The sequence below is a fragment of the Mesoplodon bidens genome (assembly GCF_964165515.1).
Source record: "Mesoplodon bidens genome assembly, chromosome: 5".
Classification (NCBI taxonomy): Eukaryota; Metazoa; Chordata; class Mammalia; order Artiodactyla; family Ziphiidae; genus Mesoplodon; species Mesoplodon bidens.
This window is the reverse complement of record NC_138161.1, coordinates 140806212-140831277: the sequence shown is the minus strand read 5'-3', so window position 1 is coordinate 140831277 and position 25066 is coordinate 140806212. Positions and strand designations below refer to the sequence as shown.

Here is a 25066-nt window from a genome sequence, read left to right as displayed (position 1 = left end):
AACCAAAACAAAAAATGCTGGTTATAGTTCTATCAACCAACCTCTGGCAAAATTCAGATATATGGAACACAGTAAAATTATGGATCAGTTGGATACAAAGCTCAAAAAAGAACTCAAGTATAATGACCTAGGAGAGTCCTATACTAGCTGTAAACAGCAACAGCCAAGGGTGTGGTGTGGAAAAGGGTAACAATAAAGAATGAATCTAACTTGGGTGTGGTAACAATAAACAAAAATGACCCTGCACATTCTGAAGAAAACTGTTGAAATATCAATCATTCTCTAATAGTCAAAGTGTGATATATTTAAGACCAAGTCATTAGGACTATGTCTGATAGAGAAATCTCCTGGTAATTCACTAAAATGATTGAAATTCATACATGATTAAAAACAAACAAGAGAAGAAAAAATTATCTACATTTAAAATAAAGTGAAAAAATCTGTGTTTTCTGAGCTTAGAATTTCCCGTAGTAGAAGACATTAAAGAAGGTTTTTGTTTTCAGAAAAAGCAGTAAGAAAAACCATTCTCTAAATTTATATCATGTGAAATTTTGCCAAAATTGTCACATTTCCTGATGCTTTGTCTGAATCACCCTCAGGCTCTGAAAAGTTGAGAATTTTAAAGGACCATCATGTTTAATTACAGTCACATGTTTCATTGTCCAACTTCAGTAAGCTTCCAAAGACACTTTTTCACAAGTCCCAGAATACTTGGAGATGGAGAGAAGGCAGGCTTTGTTATGTAAAGGACGTTCCACTGTGCTACAGCAAGGGTGTGCCAAGCCTGCAGAGACCGCATTCCTGAACTCACCAATTAAAAATGTTGTGTTGGCCAAGATGTGAAACTTTTTCCCAACATCAACACCTCATTTCCTTCTTGTTCGAAGATATGGCCCAAATCCAATACATTTACCCTTCTGATATTAGATACCCAAAGAAAGATCAGTAACATGAATAGGCTGAAATTCCCAGGGTTTCATGAAGTATATCACAATAAAAAGGCAGGTTTGTTCTGGCTTAGTGGGAGGAGTCCTGTGCTACCTTTAACTAAGGATATAAAGATGTTAGAGACAGTTACATTAAAATGTATTCATTCATTGCACAAATATTTATTGAGTGTTCTAGGTACTGAAATAAGAAGATAAAAAGATTAAGATAGTTTTTTCTTTCCGGAGGTTGTATCTATTTTAACAGGTTAGGAGTGGTGAGAGCCATGTAACTACGCTTATAAGGTGTTATGATTTTTAACTAGGAAGAGTCAAGTTATGATGTTTTGTTTTTGTTTGTTTGTTTGTTTTTTGCGGTACGCGGGCTTCTCACTGTCGTGGCCTCTCCCGTTGCGGAGCACAGGCTCTGGACGCACAGGCTCAGCGGCCATGGCTCACGGGCCCAGCTGCTCCGCGGCATGTGGGATACTCCCGGACCGGGGCAGGAACCCGTGTCCCCTGCATCGGCAGGTGGACTCTCAAACACTGCGCCACCAGGGAAGCCCTCAAGTTATGATTTTTGATACGGAGTATATCTGAGCTTGGAATTCTCTGGGTTTATCATGCTTAGGGTTCATTGGGCTTCTTAAACATGTTATATTTATGTCTTTTGCCAACTTTGGAAAGCTCCCAGTGATGATTTTTAGTGTAGTTTTTCTCAGCTTCATTCCTTCCCTTTTCCTTTTGAGATGCAGATTACACACGTGTTAGACCTTCTGATATTGTCATATAGGTATCTGAGACTCTGTTAAGTTTTTTCTCCTCCAACCATTTTTCTCTCTGTTCAAACTAGAAAATTTTATTGATTAATCTTCAAGTTCACTACTCTTTCCTTTCACACTACTTCTATTATTGAGTCCATTGAGGGTCTTTTTCCCCCAGTTTTTTAATTAGCTGGCCCTCCTTATCCACAGGTTCTGCAACCACAGATTAAACCAGCCACTGATCAAAAATATTTGGGAAAAAAACTTCCAGAAAGTGATAAAAAGAAAAACTTGAATTTGCTGCACTTCAGTAACTATTTATGTAGCATTTACATTGTATTCGGTATTATAAGTAATCTACAGATGATTTAAAGTACAGGATGTGGGGCTTCCCTGGTGGCTCAGTGGTTGGGAATCCGCCTGCCAATGCAGGGGACATGGGTTCCAGCCCTGGCCTGGGAGGATCCCATATGCTGCAGAGCAACTGAGCCTGTGCGCCACAACTATTGAGCCTGCACTCTAGAGCCCATGTGCCACAACTACTGAAGCCCGCACACCTAGAGCCCACAAACCACAGCTACTGAGCCCGTGTGCCACAACTACTGAAGTCCGCACACCTAGAGCCCGTGCTCCGCAATGAGAAGCCACCTCAATGAGAAGCACACGCACCGCAATGAAGAGTAGCCCCTGCTTGCCACAACTAGAGAAAGCCCACGTGCAGCCACGAAGACCCAATGCAGCCAAAAATAAAATAAGTTTATTAAATTTAAAAATAATAATAATAAAGTACAGGATGTGCATAGGTTGTATAAGAATACTATGCCATTTAATATAAGGAACTTACTTGAAATTCTGTGGCTTTTGGTGCCCTCTGGGGGTCCTGGAACCAAACCCCTGCAGATACTGATGGACAACTGTATATCTTGGCTGAGACTTTCTATTTTTCCATTCCTTTTCATTGTTTGTGTTTTGCCCTTAGTTATTAGGGCATTTTTATAATAACTACTTTAACAGCTTTGTGAATAATTCCAACATCTATGTCATCTCAGCACTGATGCCTGTTGATTCTCATGGTCCATACAACTTGAGATTTTCCTGGTTCTTTATATGCCAATTAATTTTGAAATATATCCTACACATTTTGACTATTATGTTATAAGACACTCGGTTTTGTTTATATTCTACAGAGAATGTTGATGTTTGTTTTAGGAGACAATGGTTAGGTTCAGGCTGCAAGTTCCAACAAACCTTCTGCGAGTTGTGGTTCCAATCCCAGTTCAGTTTTCAAATCCTTTGCAGGGCTATCTGGATCTGTCCTGCATGTGCACCACAGAGTGACTAGCCTGAGACTTGGGTGGTGGTTCAGGCCACAGTTCAGTTCTCAAAGTATATAGGCAGTTATGACTCTGATCCATATATGTACAGCTCAGGAATAAACCTAGAAGTTTCCTGAGCTCGTCCTACTCTGAAATCATCCAAGTATTTTTTGGTTGCCTGGGGCTCCCCTCTTCTTGTCACCTAGCCAGAAAACTGAGGCATTATTCCACCACATTTCCTACAACTACGCCAAAAAGAGAAGGACAGAAAGGGAAAGGTGGGAGGCCAATCAGTATGTGTCCCATTCTCTTAGGGCTACAACCCCTCTAGTCAAAGAGGAAGGCTCAACTCTGCATTTTAGGCCTGTCCCCAACGCTGTTGCTCCTGCCACTGCCACTCTGCCACTGCTGCCACAGGACTTCTTGGGAGACATGGGCAAGTAAGAACAGAGAAAAGAACAGAAAACAAAAAAGAGAGGGAGAAAATGGGGAGATCCCCACTCTCTCTGAGAATTAGAAGAACCCATTCCAACTAGTGCTATAATTAGAGGGCTTTCTGAGTTCTCTCTGTCTGCACTAATACCATCTTCTAGATTTTGAGCAGCACTGATATAAGGCTTCTGCTGAATATTAAGATGCAGACCTGAAAAGGGAAATGCCACGAGGCGGGGAAAAGATCAACCAGGAAGCTGTATACTACAGAATTCTAAGCGCTTTAACAGTGAAAGCCATTCAAATGCCAGTCAGGCAGAGTAGTGAATCTTCACTGAACACCTAGGATTTCATTACAGACTCCAGAGAATCATTTGCCCAGTAAGATCTCTGGGACTGCCATTACAATGGATTTCACTACCGTGATTACGTTTTACTATATGACATAGGTTACTTTAAGGAAGAGAGGGATTTCCCTGGCGGTCCAGAGGTTAAGACTCTGTGCTTCCACTGCAGGGAGCGCCAGTTTGATCCCCGGTCTGGGAACTAAGTTCCCACATGCTGAGTGCCATGGCCAAAACAAAACAAAATAAAACAAAGGAAGGGAGATTATCCTTCAAGGGCCTGACCCACTGGTGAGCCCTTAAAAGGGACCAGGATCTTCTGGCAAGAGATTCAAAGCAAGAAAAGGATTTAATGCTTAAGAAATTCTCTGTTTCTAGAGTTGAAAATAGAGAGAGCCACACAGCTAGGACCTGAAAGGTGCTTCTAGTAACTGAGAGCAATCCCTAGCCAAAAGCCATCAAGCAAAGAAAACCTCAGGCCTACAACTGCAAGGAACTGAATGTGGCCAATAACTTGAATCATCCTGGAAGCAGATTCTTCCCTAGAGCTTCGGGAAGGAATGTAGCCCAACTAACACCTGGATTTCAACCCTGTAAGACCATAAGCAGAAAACCCAGCCAACCCATGCTCAGACTTCTGAACAACAGAAATATGAGCTAATAGATAGGTGTTGTTTTAAGCTGCTAGGTTTGTGGTAATTTGTTACACAGCAACATAAAACTAATTTGAGGGGTTATTATGAACTTAATGACAATAAATTTATCAACTTAAATTCTTCAAAAGACAAAAATTATCAAAGCTGACACAAAAGAAACAGAAAATATGACTATCTATATATCTATTAAAGAAATTAAATTTCTAATTAAAAACCTTCCCATAAAAAAACTCCAGGCTCAGGTGGCTTGGAGTAAATCCTACCAAATGTTTAAGGAAGAACTAATACCAATCCTACATAAACTTGTTCAGAAAATTGAGGAGGGGCAGGTTTCTCAACTCAATTTATCAGGTCAACATTTTCCTGATTCCAAAACCAGAGGAAGACATTACACAAAAAGAAAAGTGCAGACCAATATTCCCCGCGAACACAGACATAAAAATTCATAACAAAATATTAATAAATCAAATCCAGCAATACATAAAAGGGCTACTACATCTTCAACGTGTAGTACGTATTTCAGAAATGCAAGGTTGGTTTTAACTTTTGAAAATCAATCAAATTAACTGACCAAAATATAAAAACTACACAATCACCTCAATAAATACAGAAAAAGCAGTGAACAAAGTGCAACGTTTTCTATCCCTTTCAGGATAAAATCTCTTGGCTAAGTAGAAACAGAAGAGAATTTCTTGAATAAAGGACAGGTACGAAAAACCTACAGGTAATAGTATACTTAAAGTTGGAAGACTAACTGCTTTTCTTTAGGAACAAAACAAAAATGTCTACTGTGATGGTTAATTTCGTTTGCCCGTTTGACTGGGCCTTGGGGCATCCAGATATTCTGGGTGTTTCTGTGAGAGTGGTTTTCCCCCCCACCCCCGATAAGATTGACATTTAAATGGTAGACTGGCAGAACACAGATCACCCTCCTTAGAGTAGGTGGTGGTAATCCAACCAGTGGAAGAAATGAGTAGAGCAAAAACACTGGCCCTACTTAGAGTAAGAAAGAACTTTTGCCTGACTACCTAACACCAGCTCTTCCTGGGCCCTGAGCATATCGGACTTCAACAGTAACTCCCTGATAGGCGCCTCCAGGTTCTCAGGCCTTCGGACCAGACTAGAACTAAACAATCAGCTCTTCTGGATCTCCGGTTGGCCAACTAATCATGTGAGCCAACTCCTTAAATAAGTCTGTGTGTGTGTGTGTGTGATTATCTTCTGCCCCCTTTGGAGAATCCCGACTCATACATCTACTCTCAGCAGTTCCACTCAACATTATACTGGAAGGCCTAACCAGTACACTAAGAAAAGGAAAACGTTTGGAAAGAAAGGAAGGTCCCTGCTCCGCATCTACCCCTCGCCTTTTTTTTCCCCCCAGATATCTCTTCAACATTATAATGGAACTCCTAACCTGTGAAGCAGTTAAAAAGAATGAGGTGGACCTACAAGAAAGTCATGCCATAACTGCATTAATTTACTTAAATTCAACTATGTAACCCCACTGGAAAGAGGAAAAGGTAGAAGAGGGGGAACTAGAGAATTAGCTGGAGTGGGGGGGAGGGTACTTTAAACTAAGCCCATTATTCCTATGAATATATGACCACAAACTATAGAATCAATCCAACTTGAAATAGCTGATGGAAGTTGTTAAAACCTATGGAGATAAAGTGTCCTCACAAATAATCTGCCAATGACAAAAATAAAGCATAATGCTCCAGAAAAATAAAGCATGTAGTGAATGCTTATTTGGTCTCCTTCAGGAAGAAACTAAGTAACAACAAAAGGCTGTAACAACAAAAGCATTAAATAAGTAATAAATACAATAACCTAAAAAATGGGAAGAACAAGTAGGAATTCCAATTTTTAGACTATAAATTATACACGTATACGTTCAAACTACTAAGCAAAATCATACATATATGTTAAAAAAAACACTCCATAAGACTTGAGGGTATCTTTGCCCATACGTGATTTCTGCCTTTAGAAATCAGGGAGGGAGGAACCAAGATGGCGGAGTAGAAGGACGTGCTCTCACTCCCTCTGGTGAGAACACCAGAAGCACAACTAGCTGCTGGACAAACATCGACAGGAAGACACTGGAACTCACCAAAAAAGTTACCCCACATCCAAAGACAAAGGACAAGCCACAGTGAGAAGGTAGGAGGGGCGCAATCACAGTAGAATCAAATCCCATAACTGCTGGGTGGGTGACTCACAGACTGGAGAACACTTATACCACAGAAGTCCACCCACTGGAGTGAAGGTTCTCAGCCCCACATCAGGCTTCCCAACCTGGGGGTCTGGCAATGGGAGGAGGAATTCCTAGAGAATCAGACTTTGAAGCCTAGTGGGAATTGATGGGAGGACTTTGACAGGACTGGGAGAGAGACTCCACTCTTGGAGGGCACACACAAAGTACTGTGCACATCAGGACCCAGGGGAAGGAGCAGTGACCCTAGGGGAGACTGAACCAGACCTACCTGCTAGTGTTGGAGGGTCTCCTGCAGAGGCAGGCAGTGGCTGTGGCTCACCGTGGGGACAAGGACACTGGCAGCAGAAGTTCTGGGAAGTACTCCTTGGCATGAACCCTCCCAGAGTCTGTCATTAGCCCCTCCAAAGAGCCCAGGTAGGTTCCAGTGTTGGGTTGCCACAGGCCAAACAATGAACAGTGAGGGAACCCAGCCCCACCCATCAACAGTCAAGTGGATTAAAGTTTTACTGAGCTCCTCCCACCAGAGCAACAATCAGCTCTACCCACCACCAGTCCCTACCATCAAGCCTCTTAGATAGCCTCATCCACCAGAGGGCAGACAGCAAAGCAGAAGCAAGAAGAACTAAATCCTGCAGCCTGTGGAACAAAACTACATTCACAGAAAGAGAGACGAGATGAAAAGGCAGAGGGCTATGTACCAGATGAAGGAACAAGATAAAACCCCAGAAAAACAACTAAATGAAGTGGAGATAAGCAACCTTCCAGAAAAAGAATTCAGAATAACGATAGTGAAGATGACCCAGGGCCTCGGAAGAACAACTGAGGCAAAGAGCAAAGATTCAGAAGATGCAAGAAATGTTTAACGAAGACCTAGAAGAATTAAAGAACAAACAAACAGAGATGAACAATACAATAACTGAAATGAAAACTACACTACAAGGAATCAACAGCAGAATAACTGAGTCAGAAGAACGGATAAGTGACCTGGAAGACAGAATGGTGGAATTCACTGCTGTGGAACAGAATAAAGAAAAAAGAATGAAAAGAAATGAAGACAGCCTAGGAGACCTCTGGGACAACATTAAACGCAACAACATTTGCCTTATAGGGGTTCCAGAAGGAGAAGAGAGAGAGAGAACGGACCAGAGAATATATCTGAAGAGATTATAGCCGAAAACTTCCCTAAAATGGGAAAGGAAATAGCCACCCAAGTATAGGAAGCGCAGAGAGTCCCATACAGGATAAACCCAAGGAGAAACATGCCGAGACACACAGTAATCAAATTGGCAAAAATTAAAGACAAAGAAAAATTATTGAAAGCAGCAAGGGAAAAACGAAAAATAACATACAAGGTAACTCCCATAAGGTTAACAGCTGATTTCTCAGCAGAAACTCTATAAGCCAGAAGGGAGTGGCATGATATACTTAAAGTGATGACAGGAAAGAACCTACAACCAAGATTATTCTACCCCGGAAGGATCTCATTCAGATTCGATGGAGAAATCAAAAGCTTTACAGACAAGCAAAAGCTAAGAGAATTCAGCACCACCAAACCAGCTCTACAACAAACAACTGCTAAAGGAACTTCTTTAAGTGGGAAACACAAAAGAAGAAAAGGATTCACAAAAACAAGCCCAAAACGATTAAGAAAATGGTCATAGGAACATACATATCGATAATTACCTTAAATGTGAATGGATTAAATGCTCCAACCAAAAGTCACAGGCTTGCTGAATGGATACAAAAACAAGACCCATCTATATGCTGTCTACAAGAGACCCACTTCAGACCTAGGAACACATACAGACTGAAAGTGAGGGGATGGAAAAAGATATTCCATGCAAATGGAAATCAAAATTAAGCTGGAGTAGCAATACTCATATCAGATAAAACAGACTTTAAAATAAAGAATGTTATAAGAGACAAGGAAGGACACTACATAATGATCAAGGGATCAATCCAAGAAGAAGATATAACAATTATAAATATATATGCACCCAACATAGGAGCACCTCAACACATAAGGCAACTGCTAACAGGTATAAAAGAGGAAATCGACAGTGACACAATAATAGTGGGGGACTTTAACAGCTCACTTACACCAATGGACAGATCACACAAAATGAAAATAAATAAGGAAACTGAAGCTTTAAATGACACAATAGACCAGACAGATTTAACTGATATTTATAGGACATTCCATCCAAAAACAGCAGGTTACACTTTCTTCTCAAGTGTGCACGGAACATTCTCCAGGATAGATTACATCTTGGATCACAAATCAAGCCTCAGTAAATTTAAGAAAACTGAAATCATATCAACCATCTTTTCTGACCACAATGCTATGAGATTAGAAATGAATTACAGGGGGAAAAAATGAAAAAAACACAAGCACATGAAGGCTAAACAATACGTTACTAAATAACCAAGAGATCACTGAAGAAATCAAAGAGGACATCAAAAAATACCTAGAGACAAATGACAATGAAAACACAACAATCCAAAACATATGGGATGCAGCAAAAGCAGTTCTAAATGGGAAGTTTATAGCTATACAAGCCTACCTCAAGAAACAAGAAAAATCTCAACTAAACAATCTAAACTTACACCTAAAGGAACTAGAGAAAGAAGAACAAACAAAACCCAAAATTACCAGAAGGAAAGAAATCATAAAGATCAAAGCAGAAATAAATGAAATAGAAACAAAGAAAACAATAGCAAAGATCAATAAAACTAAAAGCTGGTTCTTTGAGAACATAAACAAAATTGATAAACCATTAGCCAGACTCATCAAGAAAAAGAGGAAGAGGACTCAAATCAATACAATTAGAAATGAAAAAGGAGAAGTTACAACACACAACGCAGAAATACAAAGCATCCTAAGAGACTACTACAAGCAACTCTGTGCCAATAAAATGGACAACCTGGAAGAAATGGACAAATTCTTAGAAAGGTATAACCTTCCAAGACTGAACCAGGAAGAAACAGAAAATATGAACAGACCAATCACAAGTAATGAAATTGAAACTGTGATTAAAAATCTTCCAATAAACAAAAGTCCAGGAGCAGATGGCTTCACAGGTGAATTCTATCAAACATTTAGAGAAGAGGTAACACCCGTCCTTCCCAAACTCTTCCAAAAAACTGCAGAGGAAGGAACACTCCCAAACTCATTCTATGAGGCCACCATCACCCTGATACCAAAACCAGACAAAGATACTACAAAAAAAGAAAATTACAGACCAATATCACTGATGAATATAGATGCAAAAATCCTCAACAAAATACCAGCAAACAGAATCCAAGAACACATTAAAAGGATAATACACCATGATCAAGTGGGATTTATCCCAGGGATGCAAGGATTCTTCAATATACGCAAATCAATCAATGTGATACACCATATTAATAAACTGAAGAATCAAAACCATATGATCATCTCAGAAAAAGATGCAGAAAAAGCTTTTGACAAAATTCAACTCCCATTTATGATAAAAACTCTCCAGAGAGTGGGCATAGAGGGAACCTACCTCAACATAATAAAGGCCCTATACGACAAACCCAGAGCAAACTTCATTCTCAATGGTGAAAAACTGAAAGCATTTCCTCTAAAACCAGGAAAAAGACAAGGATGTCCACTCTCACCACTAATATTCAACATAATTTTGGAAGTCCTAGCCATGGCAATCGGAGAAGAAAAAGAAATAAAAGGAATACAAATTGGAAAAGAATAAGTAAAACTGTCACTGTTTGCAGATGACATGATACTATACATAGAGAATCCTAATGATGCCACCAGAAAACTACTAGAGCTAATCAATGAATTTGGTAAAGTTGCAGGATACAAAATTAATGCACAGAAATCTCTGGCATTCCTATACACTAATGAGGAAAAATCTGAAAGAGAAATTACGGAAACACTCCCATTTACCACTGCAACAAAAAGAATAAAATACCTAGGAATAAACCTACCTAGGGAAACAAAAGACCTGTATGCTGAAAGCTATAAGACACTGATGAAAGAAATTAAAGATGATACCAACAGATGGAGAGAGATACCATGTTCTTGGATTGGAAGAATCAATATTGTGAAATGACTATACTACCCATAGCAATCTACAGATTCAATGCAATCCCTATCAAATCACCAGTGGTATTTTTTATGGAATTAGAACAAATCAACTTAAAATTTGTATGGAGACACGAAAGACCCCGAATAGCCAAAGCAGTTTTGAGGGAAAAAAACGGGGCTGGAGGAATCAGACTCCCTGACTTGAGACTATACTGCAAAGCTACAGTAATCAAGAAAATATGGTACTGGCACAAAAACAGAAACATAGATCAATGGAACAAGATAGAAAACCCAGAGATAAACCCACGCACCTATGGCCAAGTAATCTATGACAAAGGAGGCAAAGATATACAATGGAGAAAAGACAGTCTCTTCAATAAGTGGTGCTGGGAAAACTGGAGAGCTACATGTAAAAGAATGAAATTAGAACACTCCCTAACACCATACACAAAAATAAACTCAAAATGGATTTGAGACCTAAATGTAAGACCAGACACTATAAAACTCTTAGAGGAAAACATAGGAAGAACACTCTTTGACATAAATCACAGCAAGATCTTTTTTGATCCACCTACTAGAGTAATGGAAATAAAAACAAAAATAAACAAATGGGTCCCAATGAAACTTCAAAGCTTTTGCACAGGAAAGGAAACCATAAACAGACGAAAAGACAACCCTCAGAATGGGAGAAAATATTCGCAAACGAATCAACGGACAAAGGATTAATCTGCAAAATATATAAACAGCTCATGCAGCTTAGTATTAAAGAAACAAACAACCCAATCCAAAAATGGGCAGAAGACCTAAATAGACATTTCTCCACCGAAGACATACAGATGGCCAAGAAGCACATGAAAAGCTGCTCAACATCACTAATTATTAGAGAAAGCAAATCAAAACTACAGTGAGGTATCACCTCACACCAGTCAGAACGGGCATCATAAGAAAATCTACAAACAACAAATGCTGGAGAGGGTGTGGAGAAAAGGGAACCCTCTTGCACTGTTGGTGGGAATGTAAATGGATACAGTCTCTGTGGAGAACAGTATGGAGGTTCCTTAAAAAACTAAAAGTACAATTACCATATGATCCAGCAATCCCACTACTGGGCATATAACCAGAGAAAACCATAATTCAAAAAGACACACGCACCCCAATGTTCACTGCAGCACTACTTACAATAGCCAGGTCATGGAAGCAATCTAAATGCCCATCAATAGACGAATGGATAAAGAAGTTGTGGTACATATATACGATGGAATATTACTCAGCCATAAAAAGGAACGAAATTGAGTCATTTGTTGAGACATTGATGGATCTGGAGACTGTCACACAGAGTAAAGTAAGTCAGAAAGAGAAAAACAAATATCGTATATTAACGCATGTATGTGGAACCTAGAAAAATGGTACAGATGAACTGGTTTGCAGGGCAGAAGGTGAGACACAGATGTAGAGAACAAATGTATGGCCACCAAGGGGGGAAAACCGTGGTGGGGTGGGGATGGCAGTGTGCTGATTGGGATTGACATGTATACACTGATGTGTATAAAATTGATGACTAATAAGAACCTGCAGTATAAACAAACAAACAAACAAACAAAAAATAACTAATTAAACTTTCTTTGGGTTATTTGTATGGAAATATGTTAATATAAATGTTTCAGACATTTCATGAAATTTCTAAAAATCTTATATGCTCTGGTATAATGTTATAAGTCATAATTCTAGTTATTACTTTAAAATGTATATCTCAGAAATAACTAAATTTCCTTGTCAATTGCATTATTATGAACTTTCATCAAATCTTTAACCGTGGTCATTTTTAAGTCTTTTGTCACTTAGAGACAGTTCTGGGTGTACTCTGATGCTTTCGCAAAAATGTTCCTATAAAATGGTTTCATCTTCAGGGAATTCATGGAAAAGACTCTGACAAGTACAGGCTTCTGGTAACTGACTACTGCCGAACTGAATGAATAAGCATTTTCAGAACTCTAGTGGAAAACTGATGAATTCATAAAAGTGCTAACAAAAGATCAAGATAAAAAAAAAATTTAATTACATGGGACTGAGTGAACTGATGAGGATGATTATAATTTTTGTGACTTTCTGTTTGAATAAAAAAAAAAAAAACCCACAAGGACTCAGAGGCAAAAAATATACAAATTAATTTTCACCTGCAAAGTAAAGGAGCTGTTACAGTGAAGGATTACTGGACTGAATGTCAATATTATGACATAGTATAAGTGTGTTTCGTGTTTGGTAATTGCAATCTTTGTTGCTTTTGTGGTCATCCATTTACAATGCTTGGTGTCAGTTTATCTCTTGTAAAAATAAAATACAGTGTGTGTGCGTGAAAAAAAAAGTCAAAAAAACCAAAAACCATAAAAAAAAAGAAATATAATTCCCTAGGAACTCTACTAAATATTTAATAATCCAGAGGACCATCCAAGATATAAAGTGAAGAAATCAAATTACAGAATAATATACATAACATCATCCCTTTTCTTTAGGAAACCGACCAATCAACAAAATAAACACAACCATATGTTTATATATATTTGTATAAACCATATGTGTATATATATTTGTAGAAACATGGAGGTCACTCAAGGCCTGTTGACCTTGAATCCCATATGATGGTAAAGAGATGGGGAGGAGAATCAGCAACCTTTTTCCTTAAATCATGTTTGGACTTTTATTGCCTGTACCAACAATCATGTTATACTTTTGCCATTGGAAAAAATTAATAAAGAAAATTTAAAGGGAAAAATTAAATTACCACTAAAATAGAAAACAAAGGCTAATTGGCCATAACCATACTCATTAAGAATTAAAATCTAGCTAAGAATAAAAGTGAAAAAAATCCCTTATTTTAATGACAGCTACCCAAAGAATCTTTAATGTCCATTTATAAAAGCAAGCCACTGGTAATCTTTGGCAAGGTGCTCCTGAATATATCCTCATGCCAGCAAACATCTCAAACTAACTGAATCTCCTTCTTGGATCACAAAACTATTCACTTAATTTCCTGCCAAGCAAAATAGAGGAAAATGTATGCTTTATACTTTCAGACAAAATGCCTTGTTAAGTCTTAACTGTAGGGGTGGTGCGATAAATCCTCATGTGTTAACAAGTTGTGGTCTACAATAGTCATGTATTTTATTTCAGGAAATAATATTACATTTTCTGTGTTTTCAGCAAGTTTAAGTGGAAAAAAAGGGGGGAAGGGGTAAGAGAGGCTATTGTGCAGCTCTAAGCAAAGCTGAGAAAGGAGAGTAAGCCTGCACAGAAACTTGTGACCTATAGGTTTGGCTCAAATTTCACTTGCTGAATTCTTGATCTAACCCAATTTCTTTTCCATAATATACACTGGGAAAATGTCAATCTATCCAGTACATCTCAAACTATTCAAAGAATATTTTAAAACAAAAATTCTTTTTTTTTTTTTTTTTTTTGCGGTATGCGGGCCTCTCACTGTTGTGGCCTCTCCCGTTGCGGAGCACAGGCTCCGGATGTGCAGGCTCAGCGGCCATGGCTTACGGGCCCAGACGCTCCGCGGCATGTGGGATCCTCCCGGACCGGGGCACGAACCCTTGTCCCCTGCATCGGCAGGCGGACTCTCAACCACTGCGCCACCAGGGAAGCCCAAAACAAAAATTCTTAATTGTCCTATATACCATACTCTATCTCCTGTAGTTAACCAATATGGGTAAAATTCATCTCCAATGTGACTTTCACTGAGCATATCAGTGACTTATTCAAATAATGGAGCAGAAGATAGATTCAAATCTTAACAAGTACTCACTTTTACAGTTTCTTCTGTGTTAAGTTTATTTCCCTTAACCAAGACAATTTGGAAAGGGTTGTTATTTTCCCAAACATGCTGAAAAAAAATGAAATAAACACAGAGTATTTTAATGAAAGAAATGAATATTCTATGCTAGCAATGAAATCGCCTTATCAGTTCTCATTTCCATTGGTAAAAGAATGAAAATACACCTCTGAACTAACAACTGAAAATCACATATATTAAATTAACCATCACAACCACTAGCACTTAGTTCTCAAGGCAAAACAGGCAGCATTCCAGTATTGCTAAGAAATTCACTAAACACCATTAAAAAATAGTATTAAAAGTTTTGCATAAATTAAGAATTGACCAATAAATTAATATAAAGATAATAACTTAATCATCAAGGAATGGTTAAACATGCAATTTCTTAAGACTGAAGAACTATTTTAAAACTGTTATGTTCTAATGAATACAAACTTAAGATTTGCTTTATACAAATATATTACATTCTAGAAAAAAATGATGCCTTTGTTACATTTAAAGTCTAAAAGTATTCAATAAGAAAGAAAGAAGAAAACAGACAAATTATACCAAAATACTATTATAGATAAACTGACAGAAATGAGATATACCAGAAAATCAACTGTCTCTGCACATCTAACTTTTCTACTAGAATGCTCAACTTGCTCTTTGAAGTCCCACATTTAGCTCTAATCTCAAAATATATCAAATTTGAGGGCATTTTTCTTTTTTCTTTTTTTTGTTTTGTGAGGGCATTTTTCTTTAGCACCAAAAGATAATCGAAAACTTAAATGGCCTGTTTACAATCATATAGCCTGAGTAAGGAAAAAGAAGGGTAGCTAAAAAGATAATTACTAATAAAAGATAATTACTAATAAATGGTGATGGATCTTTGCCAAATATGCATTAATCTTCTGTGGAATATTAATATTAATTCATATTAATAGTTTGTGGAAAATATGCATTTTCCACAGAAGGAAAACTGAGCAAAGAATATACGTGTGAGGCTTAAGCATACAACCTAACCAAAAAAAAAATATCACGTGCCTTTTGGGGTTACCAAAGGTTCACACATGAAACTTACAGAAATAATTCGAGTTTTCTTAGGTGGTAAAGGAAGAGGAAGGTTAGATGAATTTCGATTTATGGCAGCCTCTATGGCAATCATTTCCTGTTCATACAGCTTCTTGATCTTGCAACATTCCACAAGTATAAAATGGGGCAAGGTCCTATTCATTACACAGTTCCGGATATACTACAGTGGCAAGAAAGAATAAGGTAAGGATTTTCAAGCAAAACTTAAATCAACAGAAGAATAAAATTAAGCTGAACAACACCAGAACAAATGCACTGTGAAAGTGTATCTTAAATAACAACTCAATGTCAAGAATATGAGAAATAAAAATCACAACATAAAACTGCTACAATTAACTGAACATCTACGTACCTGAGAACTGAACTAGATACTTCTTATATGTCAGAGCTAATCTTCATAACTCTAAAAGACAGATTTTCCCCTTTTAATAGATTAAAGAACTGAAACTCAGAAGGCTAAGTTACACAGCTAGTATCTTTAACACCTGGATTTAATGTCACTTGTCTGACTTCTTTTCTGTTTGCTAAACCTTGGAGAAATATGTGCCACAGTGCAGATGTTCTGTTTTCTCTTCTCTGCACTTAATACCTGACAGTATGACCAACTGGCACACCTTTCCAGGGGCAGGACGTGATCGTCATAGACTGTGATGCCACACTGCAAGCTCTGACCAGTAAGTCAGGAAAGCTGAATATGTAGTACACATGTGGCCATTTTTTATAAGTCCTGAGGTGGCCACATTTCCATGGATCCCTGAGGCAGACCTGGTACCTTTTCAGCACAGGGCTCCAGGCACCCATTACTGCCTTTCCATCAAAAACGTACTGGCCATATGACCTTGATGCTCTGTGTCATTTCCATGAAACCAGGATGATTCTCCGGAGGCATGTAAGAAGAGGGGTGGTTAATCACATTACCAAAGATTCCTAACATAATGAATAGAAATCCAATGTACTCCTCACTATAATAAATTTTCTATAGAGATATAAAGTGTGATTCAGTATATTGTATTCAATTCAGAACCACTGAAAATACACTTTTGGAAAAAAAAAATTCCCGAATGGCCTATAAGTGGGAGTTAACATGATACTATGACAAATATATTCATTCAAAAACTTTTCACTATGAAAGATGTATCATTTCATTTCCTTCAGGTTCCTTCACCTTCATTGTATATTTTCTTTCTCACATGACCTTGTACAAAAAACACACACGTCTTTAGTTTTCTTTGTAATAACAAATTCCAGTTTGAGCAAAACAATATACTTTCCCCTTACTAAGGTTTAAAAAAAAAAGTGTTAAATTAAAGAAGCAGGAGGCTACTTAAAAGATGGCAGAAGGCTTCCCTGGTGGCGCAGTGGTTGAGAGTCCGCCTGCCGATGCAGGGGACACAGGTTCGTGTCCCGGTCTGCGAAGATCCCACATGCCGCGGAGCGGCTGGGCCCGTGAGCCATGGTCGCTGAGCCTGCGCGTCCAGAGCCTGTGCTCCGCAACGGGACAGGCCACAACAGTGAGAGGCCCGCGTACCGCAAAAAAAAAAAAAAAGATGGCAGAACACGAAGGGAAGAAGTCAGTACTTAGATGTTACCACCAAGCACTTTTCCTCTTCCTTCTTCCTCTCATGGGCTAGAGTTCAAGCACTTACTGTCAGAATGCCACAGATCCCAAAGCTGTGCACAGAGGTTATAACTGCTGCTAGACTTTCTACCTACTAAATCAAGGATTAAGGGCTGCACTAAAAATCTGAAAAAAAAAAAAAAAGAAGGGGAGGATACAAAATCCCCTGTTACCTGGTAATAAATCAGAGCTCCTTCTCAAACAGACATCACTTAATAACTGGCATGCCTGTATCCCTCTTGCTTAAGACAAACAACAAAAATCACAAATAAGATTAATCACAGGTTTCCATGGTGGCACAGTGGTTAAGAATCCGCCTGCCAATGCAGGGGACACAGGTTCAAGCCCTGGTCGGGGAAGATCCCACATGCCGCAGAGCAACTAAGCCCGTGCGCCACAACTACTGAAGTCAGTGAGCCTAGAGCCCACGAGCCACAACTACTGAGCCTGCATGCCACAACTACTGAAGCCCATGCGCCTAGAGCCTGTGCTCCACAACAAGAGAAGCCATGGTAATGAGAAGCCCACACACCGCAACGAAGAGTAGCCCCCACTCGCCACAACTAGAGAAAGCCTGAGCGCAGCAAGGAAGACCCAATGCAGCTAAAAATAAATAAATAAATAAATAAATAAAAATTTTAAAGAGTAATCACATATTTTCCTAAAATTCTGTTACTATTTACCTCTAACTTGACACTTAACCCAGTATTCTTTATGTAACGACCATTTTTTAGTCTCCAAAGGTAATTTCAACAAAAATATCCTCAAGTTCCTTGAAGGCAAAGCTTCTTTAAATAGCATACCTTATGCTGGGGGAAGGGGTGTCACAACGCACATATCTTATTTAAACTCCACTATACTCCAAAAATAACCTGAGGCACATCAATTCCCTGCATAAGACATCTCCTCAAAGAATTCATGACTAAATGTAAATAAACGGTAAATTGATAGTTAAAACACATACCTGGAACTGAATTAGTGGGTGATCACCAAACACATATTCTACTCTCCCACTGATTTGCAACACATAGTCATAGGGGCTAACTTCATCTTCTTTCCCATGAATAGTCAAACGTTTTTGGATTGCCAATTCATTTATTTTGATAGGATTCATATTAGGAGATACTTGAAAGCTAAACACATCCTAAAAAGGGGGAGTAGAAAAAAGAAGCAATTTTGTATTTACACTGGTAAAAAAAAATCACTCTTTACATTTGTACTTATTATTAAGTACTACACTGTACACAACTATACATAATGTTTACACATGTACATCCTTTACATTTAATTTCCAGTAAATTTTCTTTCCCCCTACCAATCCTGGAAAATCATTTTTTAACCTAAATGAATACCTTGTTACAGTTCATGTCATTTTTAGTTTAGTGTTCCCACATGCTGCTTCCCAATGCTGGTTATCAGCAGTAATGGTGAAATGGCCAAATGAGAATTTTATAGAATTTGGGGGGGGGGGGAGATGCATGTATGATGGAGTAGGTTGCCAAACAGCCTTTATTCTGAGATTCTGTCACTCCTATTTTTTGATGGTAAAATGTTTATTCACTTATGAAATAGTGCTGGCAATAAATTACGGTATGGGGTTTGGGTTTTTTTTAAAGCAATAATAGCCTAAATAAAAATCTATAAACTCGGGCTTCCTTGGTGGCGCAGTGGTTAAGAATCTGCCTGCCAATGCAGGGGACACGGGTTCGAGCCCTGGTCCGGGAAGATCCCACATGCCGCGGAGCAACTAAGCCCATGCGCCACAACTACTGAGCCTGAGCTCTAGAGCCCGTGAGCCACAACTACTGAGCCCACGTGCCACAACTACTGAAGCCCGCGTGCCTAGAGCCCATGCTCCACAACAAGAGAAGCCACCGCAATGAGAAGCCCATGCACCACAAATGGAGAGTAGCCCCCGCTCGCCGCAACTAGAGAAAGCCCGCGCCCAGCAACAAAGACCCAACACAGCCAAAAATAAATAAATAAAATAAATAAATTTATTTTTTAAAAAATCTACAAACTCTATGTGACTTCCTAAAACTATTTCATAACTTAAAAATTTACTATTCTGTATGATCAGAAACTCTAAGAGTTTTTGGTTTAATCCCTGGGAAGTATCTAGCCAGAAGAAAAGGAGACTAAGGAGACATGATAGCTATATTCCAATTATCTGAATATCTGGCATGTAGAATAAAGGGAGATTGAATGGATACTTATTAAATAGGAAAGTATAACCAGATGAGCAGAAGTCACAGAAAGCTAGCTTGAATTTAATTTTCTAAATTCGAAATTTAAATGTGTGCTTGCTCACAGTGAAAACATGCTACTTCAGTAGGCAGAGGGCTCCCATAGCAACTGGATGTATTTGGTTAGAGACACAGGATATAAAGGATGGTGAAAAGAATTATTATGTTATATAAAGAGTCTGCCTAGATGATGTCTAAACTCCTTTCACCGTTAAGTTCTATGACTGCTTGAATCCAATAAGGTTTTACATCTATATTTCTCTTCTAACTTCAAAACACTTCTTTTCACATATACTTTGTTACAATGATGATCACATTAAAATTTGTATATCCAGTAGAGGTTTGACCCATATGTGATGAAATTCAAACTGACCTAGATGGACAAACTGCCCAGAGCAGGTATTTTCAAGTTGAATTCTAATCACCTTTTAACAGTAAAATTCCCTATTTCAACTCTTTCAACAATGCAGAATTCCCTAAACAGTATTTTAAATTTGATCTTTACACTTTATGATACCCAATTCTTGGCTTAAATTGAACTTGAGTCTCAACATACCTCAGTATAGAGTGGCAAATTATTTTCTTTTTTTTTGCTCTAGACAAACATCCTTTGCAAAATGCCTGAATGTAGGATCCTTTTTTTACATCTGACCTAACAAATACTTAATAACATGTTTTTGGAAAGATGGCCGACTTGATAAAATGAGAAACACCTGGAAAAAATCCTGGCTCTACTGCTGACCAGCTATGAAGCAGGGCACAAAAGAACTCAAACTTTTCTCCCTGTCAGTTTCTTCACTATAAAATGGGGTTAAAATAACAACACTTTATTAGGTTGTTGTGAGAAGTAGAGAATATATTTCAAAAATACCTTTCATAATTCCTGGCATAGTAAAGTGCTCAACATAGAATGGCTACTGATAAAGGTTTTGTTATTGTTATCACAGTAACTGAAGAACAGAACAAAATATCCTTGTACTCCTACCCTAATTCCAAGGCCAGAGACTAAATGATAAAATGAGCACACTTCATACAAAGGCAGTAGCATAATCTAGTTTGTAAAATTGCTATGAACCTTCAGATACAGATTAACTGTATATACACTCTATTATAATGCCCAATTCCGAACCGGCACTTAGTTCACATATTCACAGAATGCAAATGTAAGAAAATGGAAAAAAAGAGCTCTTTGATCAAACCTTTCATTTTATAGACAAGAGAAAAATCACATGAGAAAATAAAATTATATCTACATTAAACAACATTATCTATACCAGGGGTTGGCAAACTTTTTCTCTAAAGAACCAGGCTTTGCTAACAACATATGAGTATCTGTCGCATATTCTTCTTTCTTTTCTTTTTAACATCCTTCAAAATTCTTTGAGTTTTTTACATCCCTTTAAAAATATAAAAACCATTCAAAACCACTGCAGTTTGCAGACCCTGATCTAGACAAAAATGCATCAAAAAACCATATATGTGCAAAGGATGTGTCACTTTAGGTTGTCACATATAATCCTAAATATATTTCCATCTTAAATCTAAAAATGCTCTTTGTCAGTGCTTACTAGGTGAGCAACAGCCTCCTCTAACATTGGTGCTGCATTCTGGTAAAATTCACAAATTTATTATAAAGTATTTCTTAAAATAATATAATACTACCTGACAATTTTCAAAATGAACAGCCACAATGAGCTTTCCTCCGTAAAGTTTATCTTCTAAATTTTCAGGAATGGATGGTTCATGCTCTGGTGGATAGGTTTGCTTTAGCCAATCCATCCAAGACAATCCCACAAGCGACTGAATCTTTTCCTCACTGAATCTGCGCATTTTTATTCGGAATTCATTCACCTCAGGATCCTTCAAGGCATCAAATTCATGCAAACCTAAACAAAAATTTTAGACGTGTCATTTTGAGTAGCTAAGAGAATACAAAATATACTCAAAAAAAGATAATTTGGATGCTTGGTTTTTATGAAGCCAACAAAACTGAGTGGGAAAATATTATGAAAGATAAAGAGAATATTATGAAAGATAAAAAAAATTCAAAATAAAATAATGAACTTCACGTATAGAAGATGAACATACAATTAGATTTCTAAAGAATACAAACTTGAAACCTCTTAAAGAAATATAGTTGGTTACCAATTTTAAAAAGATAATCACTGAAATTCACAGTACTATTTTAAAACCACATATGAAAGAGCCACAGTTTTTCTTCACAAATCAAGTAAATCACATTTAAAATATTTAAGAAAGGCTAAGAATCTGAAAACTTTACAAATAAGCCTAAAACTCAAGTTATTACTTAACTTAAAACTCAGTAAACTTAAATTTTATAAACTTTCAGTTTACTGTGATTTTTCACCAATGGTTATAGTATATCAGTTAGTCAAAAATCTCATAAACATAAAACTATTTTTTGTTGTACTGAATTGTGAACCACTTCTGCCATGAAGATAACTATATAACAGCCTGTTCATAAGCTTATAATTATTCTAATAAATAATTCTAGATATCTAAAATAATAAAAGAACATGTATAAATTTTTATATGTGCATTAATTTTTACCTATCAGATTGGCAAACATTTTAAAATTGGACAAAACCTTAAGCTGGAAGGGACAGAAGAGAAATAGGCATATTTAATATTTATTAGAACTCACACTCACACACACACACGTTTTGACCTTGGTATTCCACCAAAATGAACTGCAACCTGAGAGACTCAGGACCAACCAGTGAAAGTCAAATATGTTCCCCAAACCAACCACGTAAGATGCCCAGCTTCTTGTGAGCCCACCTTGAGCTTCCTCCTGCCAACAACTTCCATCAGGCATAGATGAAAGCCATCCACTTTCTCTACCATAAAACTTTATCACTGGGGCTTCCCTGGTGGCGCAGTGGTTGAGAGTCTGCCTGCTAGTGCAGGGGACGCGGGTTCGAGCCCTGGTCTGGGAGGATCCCACATGCCACGGAGCGGCTGGGCCCGTGAGCCACGGCTGCTGAGCCTGCGCGTCTGGAGCCTGTGCTCCGCAACAAGAGAGGCCGCGATAGTGAAAGGCCCGCGCACCGCGATGAGGAGTGGCCCCCACTTGCCACAACTGGAGAAAGCCCTCGCACAGAAACGGAGACCCAACACAGCAAAAATAAATAAATAAATTAAAAAAAAAAAAAAAAAAACTTTATCACTCCCTTGCCTGACTTTGAGTCATTGCCAAACACAAAATTCCTTTATTATAGCAAGCTCTGAGTAAAAAGTCTGTTCTCATTTGCATGATTGTTTATTTCCACAAATCTATGGAAATAATTGTACAGATAACATGATATCAGTACAAGCATGTTCACTGTAGCTTTGTTTATAATAAATAAAAAACTGGAAATAACCTAAAGATAATCATTAAGACCTGGTTAAAAAAATTAAGATACATCCATATACCATGATAGAGTGGTACAAGTGCTAAAATGAATGAAGTAGATCTGTGTTGTTAGGATAAAAGTCCCAGATATATTAAATATATAAAGCAGGGACACAATGGGTCTCGCAAGATTTCTTTTATGCAAATTCAAAAGAAAGAATATAGAATGCATATAAATTTTTGCCTTGAAAATTGAGATAATATTAACAGCATTTCATAGTGTTGGAGAGGGAAGCACAGTGGTGCAAGCTGTTACTTTTCATTCTGTAGGGCCAAATCAATACTATATCATTTGAATATATTCACGTCAATGAGTGTCATCTTGATAGTAGACTTACCTGCATTGTATATTTACGTCTATTAAAACAGTCATTATTTCTAAAATAAATATTAGCATCAATTTGAGGTATTAAATATAGAAAAATTAAAATGTTTAAGTTCCATAATACAACAAAGGTAAAATCTTGAGGGTACAATATGATTTCTTGGATAGTTTTAGATCTGGAATAAAATATATTACTCTAAATCAGCTATGTGAATGAACTGTAATTTAAGTGAACTACCTTAAGTATCTTAGAGCTTCTTCCTTTGCACTGTTCAAACTATTTCTATTCACAGATCATCGGTACTACAGATAAGGACATGGAAATGAATACCTAATAATAGATACATCTAACAAAAATCAAACTCTTTATCTCCCTTTATCTACTAAAAGTCATGTCTAATCCACTTTCTAAATGTCTCTCAACTCTGTCTAGTTCTCTTAGGTCCTACAGCCATTACCTTAATCCTAGCTACCATCATCTCTCCCATGGATTAATTATTACATCAGTTTTTCATTTATTTCTCTACTCACAATCTTAATCCCTCCAATCCATTTCCATTCCCCAACCTAAATAATTTTTCTAAAATGAAAATCTGATGACGTTACTCCCCTACTTAAATCCCTTCAATAGCTTCCCAATTGCTCTTACGAATTAAATCTCTACTTTTTACATGGCCTGGATGGCTCTGCATGCTCTGAAGCCGGTTGCCTCTCTGGACTTCCTGCTTATCCTAGCTGTCCCCTTAAGCAAATCATAGTCAATTTCTTTTATTCCTTGAATAGGCCATCCTTCCTATATGCCATTCCCACTTGCTTTTCCTTTTTCCATCTCCTTTTACTTACTCAACTCCTAATGAGCGCTTAAGTCGTGGTTTAGCTGTTTGTCTGCAAAGAGGAAATCCCTGACTCGCCCAGTTGATTTAAATGACCCTCCTTGACTTATAGCAGCTTATACATTGTATTGTAACTGTCTGTTTACTGATCCATTATTTCCCACTAGATTGTGAGCTCCAAGCAGACAAAGACCACATCACCCAAGTTCAGTGCTGTGGTTCTCAAGTATAAACACTCAATATAAACTGTTGAATTGCAATTGCTATTGTTTTGGTAATTTTTTTCAAGATAATATAAATAAGGGACTCTTTTCACATAACTATGAGAGTCAACTGAAAAGTACAGATTTCTTTCATACATCCCAGACTCACTAAATCCCCATCTCTGACAATCTGCTTTTTAAGAAACTGATGAATGGTTACCTAATCTATAAGAAAGGAGGCAAGTGGATTTCCCTAGTGGTCCAGTGGGTAAGACTCCGTGCTCCCAATGCAGGGAGCCCAGGATGTGATTCCTGGTCAGGGAACTAGTTCCTGTATGCATGCCACAACTAACAGTCTGCATGCTGCAACTAAGAAGCCCGCATGCCACAACTAAGAAGTCTGCATGCCACAACTAAAGATCCCGCAGTGCCACAACAAATATCCTGTGTGCCACAACTAAGACACAGCACAGCCAAAATAAATATTTTAGGGCTTCCCTGGTGGCGCAGTGGTTGAGAGTCCGCCTGCCAATGCAGGGGACACGGGTTCGTGCCCCGGTCCGGGAAGATCCCACATGCCGAGGAGCAGCTGGGCCCGTGAGCCATGGCCGCTGAGCCTACGCATCCGGAGCCTGTGCTCCACAACGGGAGAGGCCACAACAGTAAGAGGCCCGCGTACCGCGAAAAAAAAAATAATAACATAAATAAATAAATAAATATTTTAAACAACAACAACAAAACAAAGGAGGCAAGAATATACAATGTAGACAAGACAGTCTCTTCAATAAG

The 25066-nt window shown here is 38.0% G+C and overlaps 1 protein-coding gene across 3 annotated transcripts in view; it reads right to left on the bottom strand.

The window, feature by feature from the left end:
- The window catches only part of PIK3CB (phosphatidylinositol-4,5-bisphosphate 3-kinase catalytic subunit beta), a 200333-nt gene that overhangs the window by 75695 nt on the left and 99572 nt on the right, over window positions 1-25066 (bottom strand). For all 3 annotated transcript variants that reach the window (XM_081234606.1, XM_081234607.1, XM_081234608.1), the window contains 4 exons: window positions 21161-21384; window positions 18217-18396; window positions 15624-15794; window positions 14531-14608 (listed from right to left, as the gene is read on the bottom strand). In XM_081234606.1, coding sequence (XP_081090732.1) covers window positions 14531-14608; window positions 15624-15794; window positions 18217-18396; window positions 21161-21384 — 653 coding nt within the window. The remainder of the gene's footprint in view (window positions 1-14530; window positions 14609-15623; window positions 15795-18216; window positions 18397-21160; window positions 21385-25066) is intronic.